This window comes from Siphateles boraxobius, unplaced genomic scaffold (genome assembly GCF_051911475.1).
Source record: "Siphateles boraxobius isolate OS27281-9 unplaced genomic scaffold, OSU_SipBor_1 22, whole genome shotgun sequence".
Taxonomy (NCBI): Eukaryota; Metazoa; Chordata; class Actinopteri; order Cypriniformes; family Leuciscidae; genus Siphateles; species Siphateles boraxobius.
This window is the reverse complement of record NW_027508833.1, coordinates 8,688,314-8,701,609: the sequence shown is the minus strand read 5'-3', so window position 1 is coordinate 8,701,609 and position 13,296 is coordinate 8,688,314. Positions and strand designations below refer to the sequence as shown.

The 13,296-nt window shown below is 38.7% G+C and overlaps 1 protein-coding gene across 2 annotated transcripts in view; it reads left to right on the top strand.

The window, feature by feature from the left end:
• paplna (papilin a, proteoglycan-like sulfated glycoprotein) overlaps positions 1-13,296 on the top strand; it is a 97,938-nt gene that overhangs the window by 60,224 nt on the left and 24,418 nt on the right. For both annotated transcript variants that reach the window (XM_077238570.1, XM_077238571.1), the window contains 3 exons: positions 8,439-8,559; positions 9,092-9,422; positions 12,526-12,684. In XM_077238570.1, the coding sequence (XP_077094685.1) occupies positions 8,439-8,559; positions 9,092-9,422; positions 12,526-12,684 (611 nt within the window). The remainder of the gene's footprint in view (positions 1-8,438; positions 8,560-9,091; positions 9,423-12,525; positions 12,685-13,296) is intronic.

Here is a 13,296-nt window from a genome sequence, read left to right as displayed (position 1 = left end):
TCAATAGTCAGTGGTGGATGATGGTAGATGTAAAACATTTGGCTCTCACAGAGTGCAGTCCTAACTCACTTGCCTGCTCTTTGTGAGATCAACTCAAACTCAAACTTTATTTATAGTCAAGTCAAGTCACCTTCATTTATAAAGCGCTTTTAACAGTATGAATTGTTTCAAAGCAGTTTTACAGTGATAATAGAAATTACAGAAACATTGTTTAGTCTTTACCACAGCTCTAGGACAAAGTTATTATCCAGCTAAAGATAGTCTTGATTGATTCACTTCCTTTGCGAAAATCATTAGTTATTAACTTAGGGGTCGCTAACACGACACCGTTCTAACAGAAAAAAACCCTAACACGCTCCGGCCGCCCATCCGCACAAAACAGTGCCTGGTGTCTCGAGAATGCACTCCCTGAAATAGGTTAGACGATGAAAACGATTAACCGTTTTTTCTGCGCAAACCTCAAAAACACAAACCCACGAAAACGCAGACAGCGCACACATGCGCATCACGTGTTCAGTCGATAGGTACAGTATGCGCGTTTGAATATATATGTGCGCTGGCGTGTAGTCCTTCTTCACAAATCAACCCTCAACAAACTACTTGTCTGGCCTAAAAAAATGTATAATACATAAATTTTTGTCGCGTCTGCGTAGCCACGCAAATCGGAATTATCCCGACAACGTTTTATCTGTACAGAGTTAAAGGGAAGGAGGCCTTCACAGGGGAGAGACTAGTTGATGCTTCAGGACTGCGTTGTCGTCGTGTCCAGGCGCTGGTCCTTCCTCAGATCTGGATACGGTCTGGATCCAGCGGATTGCAGTAAACCTCGGGATAAACAGAGAGACTAATATTAGCGTAGATGCCATCCTTCTTATGATGTACCAAGTACATCAGGATTTATGGGAAGTGTTCCCGGTCCCGGCTGATCTAAGCTATGCAGCCTAACATTGAATTATAGAAGTCTATAATGTGTAATGTGTATGCTAAGCCAAAGAGATGTGTTTTAGTCTAGATTTGAACTGATAGAGTGTGTCTGCTTCCCGGACAATGTTAGGAAGATAATTCCAAAATGTTGGTGCTAAATAGGAAAAGGATCTACCGCCAGCAGTCGATTTTGATATTCTAGGTATTATCAACTGGCCAGAATTTTGAGATTGCAATAGACGTGAAGGACTATAATGCGTTAAGAGCTTGCTCAAGTACTGCGGAGCTAAACCATTTAGTGCTTTGTAAGTAATCAGCAATATTTTAAAATGTATACGGTGTTTAATAGGGAGCCAACGTAGTGTTGACAGAACCAGGCTAATATGGTCATACTTCCTGGTTCTGGTAAGAACTCTAGCTGCTGCGTTTTGGACCAGCTGTAGTTTGTTTATTTAGCGTGCAGGGCAACCACCCATAATAGCATTACAATAATTAAGCCTTGATGTCATGAACGCATGAACTAATTGTTCTGTATTTTTCATTGAGAGCATATGACGTAATTAAGATATATTTTTAAGATGAAAAAATTCAGTTTTACAGATACTAGACACGAGCAGCCATCAAGTGTTCTGGGTTATTATGTGAGGAAGTTTTTTGTCCAATAATTAGAATCTCTGTTTTTTTCAGAATTGAATAGTAGGAAATTGCTAGTCATCCAGTTTTTTTTATATCTGCTATACATTCCGTTAATTTTGTGAATTCGTAAGTTTCATCAGGGAGTGAAGAAATATAGAGCTGAGTATCATCAGCATAACAGTGAAAACTAATGCCATGCTTCCTAATTATATCTCCTAAGGGTAGCATGTACAGAGTGAACAGCAACGGTCTTAGTACTGAGCCTTGTGGTACACCATACTGAACTTTTGATCGATAAGACATCTCTTAACCCTTTCACACGTACGATCACACGGGTGTGATCAGTCTTGGCTGGTCCCTGGAGCGTACAATCACACCGGTGTGATTAGAATGGTCAGTGCATCACGTGATCAACTGCTAAATTCAAACGTGCTTTCGCGCGTTTGCTGGCGCTGAGCCAGAGAAGGACCCACTCAGTGCTGTCATATATCACAACTATTGAGTGTTTTCAACCACATAATTTTTATTTTAGGTTTCAGACATTTAAATACACACAAGTACTAGCAAAACAATGATTTTGAGTTTGTAAAATACACACCGATGTCTATGGAAGCGGCAATAATAATCCTTTACATTATAATAAGACGACACGTTTTATTCATATCAGATACACATTGTGTAAGTAGCTTTAAATTTGACCCTATTCTTCTCCCATTTCACCGGCCACTTACTTTCATGCATTTCGTGAGAAGTGGAGGAATTGACGTGTAAATCCAACAGATCCGATTTTTTGAACTGTGAAACAAACTAACGCGATCGTTATAAAGGTGTTTAAATATCAAAAAACTTCCTTTTGCACATATTTGACAATCGGAATATCAGTGTTTCATGCTATAGCTAATACATTTGTGAATATTTTTAATAAAAAAGGGAAAATGACATAAAAGCAGATCATCATTCATTCAGCGCTGTGTTGTGGTTGCGCTGTGTCACGTGACAAGCAATGACGCGTCACCATGGAAACATTAAAGTGACAAGTTCTAAATAACGGTCGCCTTGAAAAACTCACGCTGGGGGGTCAGTTAGAATATTTTAAACTTACGTGTGAAAGGGTTAATTTACTGCTACAAACGTAAAACCATACTCAGATGAGTATGATTTAAACCATGCTAGTGCAATTTCACTAGTGCCAGCATAATTTTCGAGTCTATTTAAAAGAATGTTGTGGTCGATAGTGTCAAATGCAGCACTAAGATCGAGTAACACTAATAGAAAGATACAACCACGATCGGATGATAAGAGCAAATCATTTGTGACTCTAATGAGAGCAGTCTCAGTACTATGGTACAATCTAAATCCTGATTGAAAATCCTCGCAGATATCATTTCTTTCTAAAAAGGAACATAGTTGTGAAGTTACTGCCTTTTCTAGTATCTTTGACATAAAAGGTAGATTCGAGATCGGCCTGTAATTGACTAATTCTGTAGGACCAAGTTGCGTTTTTTTAACAAGCGGTTTAATTATAGCCAGTTTAAAAGTTTTTGGTACGTGTCCTAATGACAAAGATTAATTAATGATATTAAGAAGAGGATCTATGACCTCTGGAAGCATCTCTTTCAATAGCTTAGTATAGGGTCTAACATACATGTTGTCGATTTAGAAGATTTAACGAGTTAAGAAAATTCTTCCTCTCCTATAGCAATGAATGAATCGGATTTTTCGTTAGGGAGACTACAAAGCACTGCCTGATGCAATACTGTTGTAGACGGTTGCATAGTTATAATTTTCTGCCTGATATTCATCAATCTTGTAATTAAAGAAGTTCATAAGGTCATTACTGCTGTGCTGCTTGGAAACGTCTTGGTTTGAAGCTTTATTTTTCGTTAGTTTAGCCACTTTCAAATAAATACCTTTGGTTTTGTTTATTTTCTTCTAATAAGGTTGAAAAATAAGCAGATCTACCAGCTTTTAAGGCCTCTCTGTACGCAATCGTGCTCTCTTTCCATGAAATGGGAAATGCCTTTAATTTTGTTTTCTTCCAGTTGGGCTCCATTTTTCTGGCCGCTCTCTTAAGGGCCTCAGTGTGCTCGTTGTACCATGGGGTTGGACTATTTTCTTTAATCTTCTATAAGCGCGAAAGAGCAACTTTGTCTAAAGTGCTGGACAAGAAAGAGTTAAAAGTTTCTTTCGAGTTCTTCTAAGCTATCTGGGATGCTGAGATGATTAAACTGATCAGGAAGATTATTAATAAAGCAATCTTTAGTGCCAGAAAAAAATTGGTCTAACATATTTGTTACATGGAGTCGGCTTTGCAGCCTTGGCTAAATGAAGTTTACACAAGACTAGATAATGATCTGAGATGTCATTGCTCTGCTGCCGAATTTCAACGTCATCAACATTGATTCCATGTGATAATATTAGATCTAGAGTATGATTACGACAATGAGTAGGTCCTGACACATGTTGTCTAACTCCAATTAAATGCCAATCCCAATGCATTTTTTTCGTTATCTACATGTATATTAAAATCACCAACAATCAGGGCTTTATCTTCAGCCAGTACTAATATTAGATTGTGTTACATTAAGCACCAACACTTCAAAAGAATTATATTTTAAACTAGACTTCTTAGTAATTCTGAAAATATTACTATAAATTACAGCAACACCACCCCGATTGCATTTCAGACGAGGTTCATGTTTATAACAGTAATCTTGGGGGGTGGACTCATTTAAAGTAATGTAATTGTTTGGTTTTAGCCAAGTTTCTGTCAAACACAGCACATCTAGGTTATAGTCTGTAATCATATCATTATCAATAAGTGCTTTTGAAGTAAGAGATTGAATATTCAGCAACCCGAGCTTTATCATTTGTTAATTTGTATTATACCTATTTTTTATTAGCATTTTTACCCTTATATGGGTTTGGACGTTTTTTGTATTTCCTAATTCGGGGAACAGACACAGTCTCTATATGATGATATATCTAGGTGACAGAGTCTCTGTGTGATGGGATTTATCTGACCTCAGTGACGTGAGACAGCCAGCAGACGGTCGGTTTAGCCAGTTTGTCTGCTTCCTGACCTGAGCCCCTATTCATGTTTGAGGTCTAAGACTATGTGCCATATTACTAGAGAGAAGAGCAGCATCATCCCAGGAGGGATGAAATACCATATCTTTTCAACAGGTCAGGTCTGCCCCAAAAACTTTTCCAATTGTCTATGAATTCTATATTATTTTGCGGACACCACCTAGACAGCCAGCACATTGAGTGAGGATATAACCATTGAGTCTATAATATAACCATTTATAAAGCACTTTCAAAACCACAAGGTAAACCAAAGTGCTGTATATAGCAAAGGAAACAATTACACAAAACATTACATAAAAGACCAAACTAAAAACAACCTGCCAAATCAGCATACCCAATATAAACTTATTTAAATGTTAATGAAAATAAATGTCTTAAGACTGCTAAAAACATCAATTGAGTCAGCAGATTCAATTGACCCTTCGCTAAGCCACGCCCGAAAACCGCCACTGGCCAATCGTGTCTTAGCAACCGTAACTAGCCGCGGGAGGTCTGGCAAGCTTTCGAGTGAGGGAAACATGCCGAAGCGTTGCATGTATGGATTGTTCAAATCTGTTGTTCGGTATCCTAAAAGTTTGAACGGGGGAGTGGATTTTTTTTCCTTGCCGAAAAGCCAAGGGGAGAAATGATGGGCGTGGATCAAGCAGTGTGGGAGACCCCATTCACAACTAAATGTCGACAGGATTAACAAAAACACCTATTGCTTGGAAATAATGACGGTTCTTTGTTGATAATGCATATATTTTAAGGTAAAATATGACGATTAAAGACAAGATGGAGGCTCACTGACATACTTTAAAATATATTTCAGCATTTTGTTAATCGACGGCCTACTACCCCTGACTGAGTAACTTTAGCCCAAGTCGATCACTGCGGCTCTCCCGGTGTTAGTGTTATTCCACAAGATTTATGGATAAGCTGTTTGATTTATAATTATTAGATTATTTTCACATTTCACTTACCCTGCTGTGCATGAACATAGCTGTTCCTCAATTTGTGTTTCCCATTTGAATGGTCAGCGTATGAGGCGGCTGCTGCTTGTGCTGGGACTATAGGCTTTAGCTTCAATTTTTATTGAATTATTCTCTAATCGGTTGCATATTATGTTGTGGATATATCCCTCGAATGCACACTGCAGTCCCTTTTGTCTTGCTCTCTCATATATTTCACATGTTCGCCAAAAATTACTAATCATCCCATTGGGAATGTCTGACATCGGTGCATACACACTGCCAGACGTGCCAGGCGCGAAAGATTGTCAGGCGTAGCAACAGTAACTAGGGAGGGCGGGGCTTAGCGAAGGGTCAATTGTAGGTTCAATTGCTGGGCCAACGACAGTCTCCAATGGTGTGGCTAAAAGTTGTCTGTGCGTTCTGTCTTTTCAAAGAAATTTCAAAGTAATTTTATTCCAATTAAACTTTGATCTGATCACAACCTAAAATTTAGGTTGGAATGCTAATTGATTGTTGACCATTTATTACACGGTTATGTGGAATGTTTGATTCTGAGTAGTTAATCGTGCCATCTAGCGGTATGTTATTCCCAGACAAGACAGTCCTGATCACCCTGTCGGGGTTTATTTTGAGATAACAAACGGCTGTATGTACATTATCCCTTACTTACAGTATATAATCATTTATTTAGACATTTGATTATTCTATTTAACTCTTTACTTAACGTAATCTACTAAGGTTAATAATTTCAGAGTAAGTCACAATAAATTCAAATGTTACAATTTGGTCAGGTAAATGTATCATGAAAATTACATTATCAATTAAAAAAATCTATATAAAACATCAAATGCTCAGAAATAAAGAGTAAAAGATGCATACATGACATCAGAAAGATGCATAAATACGGGCTGATCTGGCTACAGAATCGCGCTGAGCCTTTTGCAAAATTTCTTTAAATACTCAGACCAAGACAAAACAAAACGTCCTCTAAATGGGGGACTGAACTAATTAACATTTATCAAGGTCCCAGGTCTGGGTAGATTACACTTTACTGGGTACAGAAGGTAATTTGCATGAGAGACCTTGGATAAGGGCTCATCGTTCTCAGTAAGCAAAGTAGCTCTAAACTTTTAAAACCTTGAGTACCATTTGGGTTACTAATATGGGGATAAGACTATTGTACCAGTTACACTGAGACACTTCAAATGATACCAAACATGTATAGTCCTTTATGGTAATTGGGCCTTCGCTAAGACACGCCCAAAAACCGCCACTGGCCAAACATGTCTTAGCAACAGTAACTAGGCGCGGGAGGTCTGGCAAGCTTTCGAGTGAGGGAAACATGCCGAAGCTGTGACGATGTTCGGCTGGATTGCCCTCGAGTGTCACTAGAGGGTGCTCCACCCCTGCACTGCCTTCCCTGGGACTGATCATGCACACACCCTGAACTAATTTCACACACACACCTGTTTCCACTGATCACTCTCACACCTGCATCGAGTTCCTCACGCAGCTCCACACTCATTTATACCCCACTCTAACTATCACTCAGGGCTAAGTCTTGTTTCACTGTTGTGAACATCTCCGAGCGTTTCTTTTTCTGTGTATCTGACCCATCGCCTGTTTCCCGGATTCCGTCTCGTCTTCCGCCTGCCTCTGACTTCCCGCCTGGTTATCGGACTCTGAGTATTGCCTTGTCTCCTATACTGTGTTTGCTGTCTGTGACCATTGCCTGTCTGACTACCCTGTGAATAAACTCACGCTGCATTTGGATCTAACCTTATCTGGTTGTTCATGACAGATGCGTTGTGCCAATGGATTGTGCAAATTTGATACCCGGTATCCTAAAAGTTTGGACGGGGGAGTGGAATTTTTTTCCTTCCCGAAAATCTAAAAGCCAAGGGGAGAAATGATGGGTGTAAATCAAGCAGTGTGGGAGACCCCATTCACAACAAATGTCAACAGGATTAACAAAACCTATTGCTTGGAAATAATGGCGGTATTATATTTTATATATAATATTTTATTTTACAAATAATACCATATAAGACTGCATATATTTTAACTTTAAATAAGACGATTAAAGACAAGACGGAGGCTCACTGACATACTTTCAGCATTTTGTTAATCGAGGGCCTACTAACGTTACCCCTGACTGAGTAACTTTAACCCAATCCTATCACGGCTCTCGGTGTTAGTGTTATTCCACAAGATTTATGGATAAACTGTTTGATTTATAATTATTCGATTATTTTCACATTTCACTTACCCTGCTGTGCATGAGCATAGCTGTTCCTCAATTTGTGTGTTTCCCATTTGAATGGTCAGCATATGAGGCGGCTGCAGCTTGTGCTGGGACTATAGGCATTAGCTTCAATTTTTATGGAATTATTCTCTAATCGGTTGCATATTATGTCGTGGATATATCCCTCGAATACATACTGTAGTCCCTTTGTCTTGCTCTCTCAGATATTTCACATGCTCGCCAAAAATGACTAATTATCTCATTAGTAATGTCTGACACCGCGCATACACACTGTAATAGACGTGCCAGGCGAGAAAGCTTGACAGGCGTAGCAATATGTCATGTTGATTGGACAGTCTTGCTCTTATATTGCGTAGTGTAGAGTTTTTATGGATCTATTGTTTGGAAACCATTTTTGTGGAACTGTGAGTTACTTTTGTTAGCTGGTTAAGTTTATTATTCAGACTTTATGATATGCTGTTTACATTTGAATTTGAATTTGGACACATTCCCTCTGAAAGATTTTCCCTAATGTCTTGCCCTGTCTTTGCCTGTCTGTTTCTTTTGTTTCTTGTATTTTATCTATAAAGTCAGATACCATACCATCTGCAACCACAGACTGCCATACATCCACCTACGGTTGCTGCTATGATGGTGTGACGGCAGCTGGTGGTACTCATGGGGAAGGGTGCTTGAACACTCCCACCAATAGTAAGTAACAATATAGACAAATTGATCATCTCTCTTTCATTTTTAAGTTTTAATTAATTAAAAAACCTATAGTAGGGCGGAATAGAACTAAGAACCTTAGAACAAAAATTCTACCACCAGACTTTTAGGACACACGAACATTAAATGAGGATCTATGTATTTTTCAATTTTCAAAGGCTCTCGGGACTAACAATATATTGAGTTACAATAGATGTAAGGATGAAACTATCACATTAAACATGAGTTCTATGTCGATAAATTAAACTCGATGTACTTTTGATACCCACACACACACTCCTGTCCCACCCACTTTTTAAAACAAAGTTACGCCAATGGTTAAAGTCAAGACCAGCTCAGTTGAGTCTGAGGCAAGATCAAGACCAGAAGAAGGGAAGGTCCGAAAGGACCAAGACCAACACCATGAAAATATGAGCATGATCCAAGACATTGAAATACTCAAAGCCAAGTACTCAAACTTTTAAGGACAGATTATTGTCATGTTGCATATGTCTTTTACCCCTCTGCCCCTCAGCACAGCGTTCTCTGTCTTGTGACCTACCCCATATGGTTGGGCCATGCGAACAGTGGACGTCCCGTTACTACTATGACCGCTCTGCCTCACAATGCATGCACTTCTGGTATGGTGGCTGCCATGGCAACAACAACAACTTCGCATCGGAGGAGGAATGCCAGAAGATGTGCCTGAGATCAGAGCTAAGCCAGCGGGACCAGGCGCATGTCTTGAAGCACAGTGGACGTCGCTTCCCTGCACGTATCAATCTCAGTTCTAGCGGTGCGACAAATGGGCACAGGGCTCACCGACTGGCCCCCAGTGCCATGCAGCAGAGCAGCCCCGCTGCCAGGTAAGATTATCCAACTTGCCCTGGATTGCCCTACTCCTCTCCCAAGCCCCTGCAAGTTCTCTTTTGCTGTCTGCCCTTTACCCCCTGCTGAAGAGCCAAGAGAGGAGCCCGCAGAACATGCACAGAGACTTACATAGGCGTGTTAAATGCATATGCTTTTTACACGCACAAAGGTAGTGATTAGTGAGCATTGCTTCACCAACAGCAGTTCAGCATATGTACACACAGGATCCAAAATTAACTTAAATATTTCAATGGTGAGTAAGAATATCGTAAAAAATCTTTTTGGTCATGAAACTGTATTTTTAATAAAAAATAGACTTTTGTCCTAATTGTATCACACGCACCATCATATACAAGCTAGATTGGTTCTTCAGTAAAAAGGCATATTTTTATTTGATGGCTTAATGTCAGGAATATTGTGGCATCATTTGGAGTAGTGGAGATAAAGAAAAACTCGAAGAATCCTATGAATGTATGACAAATAAACTTCAATATTTGTATGTCTTTGATTGGAAATCACTCGCAATCACTGAGTATTATACTATAATTCATAAAGTTCTACTTTAACCAGGTGTGATGTTAAGTTCCTAAAAAGTAACTGGCCATATAGAAAGTTTTTACCAGAGTTAATTTTGGACCCTATGTACACACTCATAACATTATCTAAAAACACATTTGTCTGGCAATTCTAATGCAGTGTAATGCCATTTGATGTATTATGACTTGCCTCATGCTTCTTAATCATACTAATCTACTGCATCAACATACACTCTCCCTATAGAAGTTGACAGCCCTCACTGTGATGTGTTGGGCAATGCTGTGCTTTTGGGACTGGTTTATTTGCCCTGACGCAGACTGTTAACCTCCTTTCCCTGTTGCTTTAAGATTTGTTTAGTTATTTTTAGTTTACCTCCCTTTCCCATCCCCAGGTCTGTGTGTGCTTCATGATTTCATTACAGTGTGACTAATAAAATCTGCTGTGGGGTCCCAGTCATCCTTGACCATCTCTCTGTGTCTCTCCCAAATCCTGCCCTTACAAATTAGCTGTATGATACAAGTAGACTGTAAATGTGAGAAACAGAATGTTGTAGAGTAGAACACCTCACCTTTAAGGCCCTGATATACTCATGGTGGAGTTCTTTTTGGTTCTTTGCTTAGGGGTAAAAAGAAGCTTGAAATACCTGCTGCGCACTTATCTCTCAAAATAAAAAAATTAAAAAAAACAAAAATGACATTAAGAAAACAGCAGTTAAGAAAGCATTTGATCATAGCCGATCAATTCAGCTCTACAGTAAAGTTACATCACATTTATTACAGGGAAATGTATACAATAGACTGCTTTAAAGCAGCAGCTTTACAGTATTAAAAATGAAAAATCATTGTTGTTTTAAATTAGTATTACAAGTTACGTTTCTACTATAAAACAGCTCTCCAGTGTGTTCATGTTTTTACTTGTATCTGACCTTGACGAACTGGACAGAAGAAATTAACTGGAGAAGATTTACACCTCAAAGAAGGTGGAGTCTCAGAGCCACACCCACCTATTATGTGTTTACCAGCCAGAGCTAACTTTTCCAGAAAGTTCCCATAGACAAGCTGTTTTGAACTCCTGAAACAAACTCAAAACGAACTTTGTTTTGGCCTGATTTTGTTCTAAATGAGGCAAGTTCTTGCAAGTTCTTTGATTTAGATTGAAGTATATCGGGGCCTTTATGCTTTCTGTGATTTCGCCAAGTTTTCATGGATCAACATCCTTGTTGGTCCTGGAACAAAATTCCAATCAATCAATCAGATTTAGGGGTGACGTTGGGGCCTGATCAACTTGCTCATCAACCAAATAATTTCCTCCGAATGTTCCAGGGAACTGTTGACTGTTTATTTATTTCCCCATCCTAATGCTAACACCAAGTCCTAAATATAATAAAGCATCAAGTAATAAAGTAAATTTCTTCCATGTTGCAAGTAATTCTAGTCATCATGTTTTTGTCCCTGAAGAGCACTTCTGCAAGGCAACACCATTGATTTCACAAAGGCTGTTGGTGAAGTAGTCAAATGGTTCAAACAATGACTGGGAGGAAGTTATTTTGTTGTTTCTGACCATCTTATCCTGAGAGTCTAAAACTTTGAAAACCCTAATTTTCTCGTCTGCTTGTATTTGTATGCATTTTTTTAAACATACAACACTAAGCAGTATAAATGAAACAAGGCACAAAAATGCAATACTGAACTGTTTTGCCACAAAAAAATAATTTTGCTGTCGCTCTCTCTGCATAATTGAAATGTTTTTTTTTTTACGCCTAACTGAGAATAAGGACAGAAGATTTCTATTTAAGAAGGCCATTTACACAACACTGTTTTCAACTAAAAACTGAAAACTTTTTATGAATTTTGACTGTTCATTTACATAACAATTGTGTTTGGGGGGCCTGAAAATGCAAACTTTTGAAACGGGTTTCAAAGTTTTTGAAAAGTATACCAACATCGTCTCCATGTAAACTACAAAAACGTGAATTATTGAAAACAGTAAATTCAAGGATATGTGTTCAGTCTATAGGCGCTTAGTGTTTCTTTACAAAGGGAAATTGACAACTACTGGCCTGGCAGCAGAATACAGCGTTTTTAATAGTTTTCGCAGATCTGTGTGAAGGGGGTGAATGGTTAACTTTTAGGTTTGATCCTTTCCGTTTGTATAGGTTGGAAACTGTTTGAGTGCTCCAGCCTATTCCTGTGGTCTCGTTTGATTGAATTGTTAGCATGTTGGGCTGGTGTTGTTCTTTTGGGATCTTGTATTCCAGCTGTAGCCCGGTCAAGGCTGATCTTTATGCTTGCTGTGGTGACTGCAACAATTGCTTTGCAGTTCCCAATAGTACAGCATAAAGTCATATGTTCTCTTTCTTTTTTTCTTTCTTTCTTTCTTTCTTTCTTTCTTTCTTTCTTTCTTTCTTTCTTTCTTTCTTTCTTTCTTTCTTTCTTTCTTTCTTTCTTTCTTTCTTTATGCATGTCTGTCTGTCTCTACCCCCATCCCTGTCTCTGTTCCCTCCATTCTCTGTTTCTGTACCTGTGTCTATTTCCTCTTGCTCTCTGTACTCATTTGCTTCAGTTGGACAGCTGTAGGTGTGAGTATAGACAAGACGGATCCTTCCACGGTGGAGGGGCTGGTTGGTCAGCAGGTAGTTTTGCCCTGCAGGGTGACCCCACGGCCCTCCTCCACTGTGGTTGTCGAGTGGAGACGCGACGGTGTCCTTGTTGACCTCGCCAGGTGAGTACCTGCATCATTTGATATTTAAGCAGCTCATAAACACTTCATAATCACTATAAAAAATTTTAATAATCTGTTAAACATGAAAGTATTGCGCAATCATTTATGATCATTTTTGCTTAAATAGAACCTTTTTGCATGTCATATACAGTGCTGGGTAGTAATTAATTACATGTAATCTGGATTACATAATCAGGTCCCAAAAATTAAGTAATTGTAACCATATTATATATAAATTTGAAAATGCTCAATCAGATTACAGTTACTTTTTTATTGATTACATATATATATATATATATATATATATAGCTGTGAAATACTATGTGTTCCAGTGACCAGTATCCAGTGACCTTCACTATTGTTTCTGAAAATCTGGACAAAAAAATATTTTAAAACCTTGGCTATGTAGTGCCATTGCTTCCCAAACTTGGATTCCCCATTTTTTTTGTCAGCCGAACCCGTTTGATCTAAGATATTTACTTTAAGTACCACTAAGATACTAATATTATCGAAGTGACTTTCAGAGCAAAATGACCCCTGCGAATGCGCTGAGGTTTTGTTTGGAAAATATTTTAGGTTAAAACTTGTAATCATGGTTCCCTGAAAAGAGAA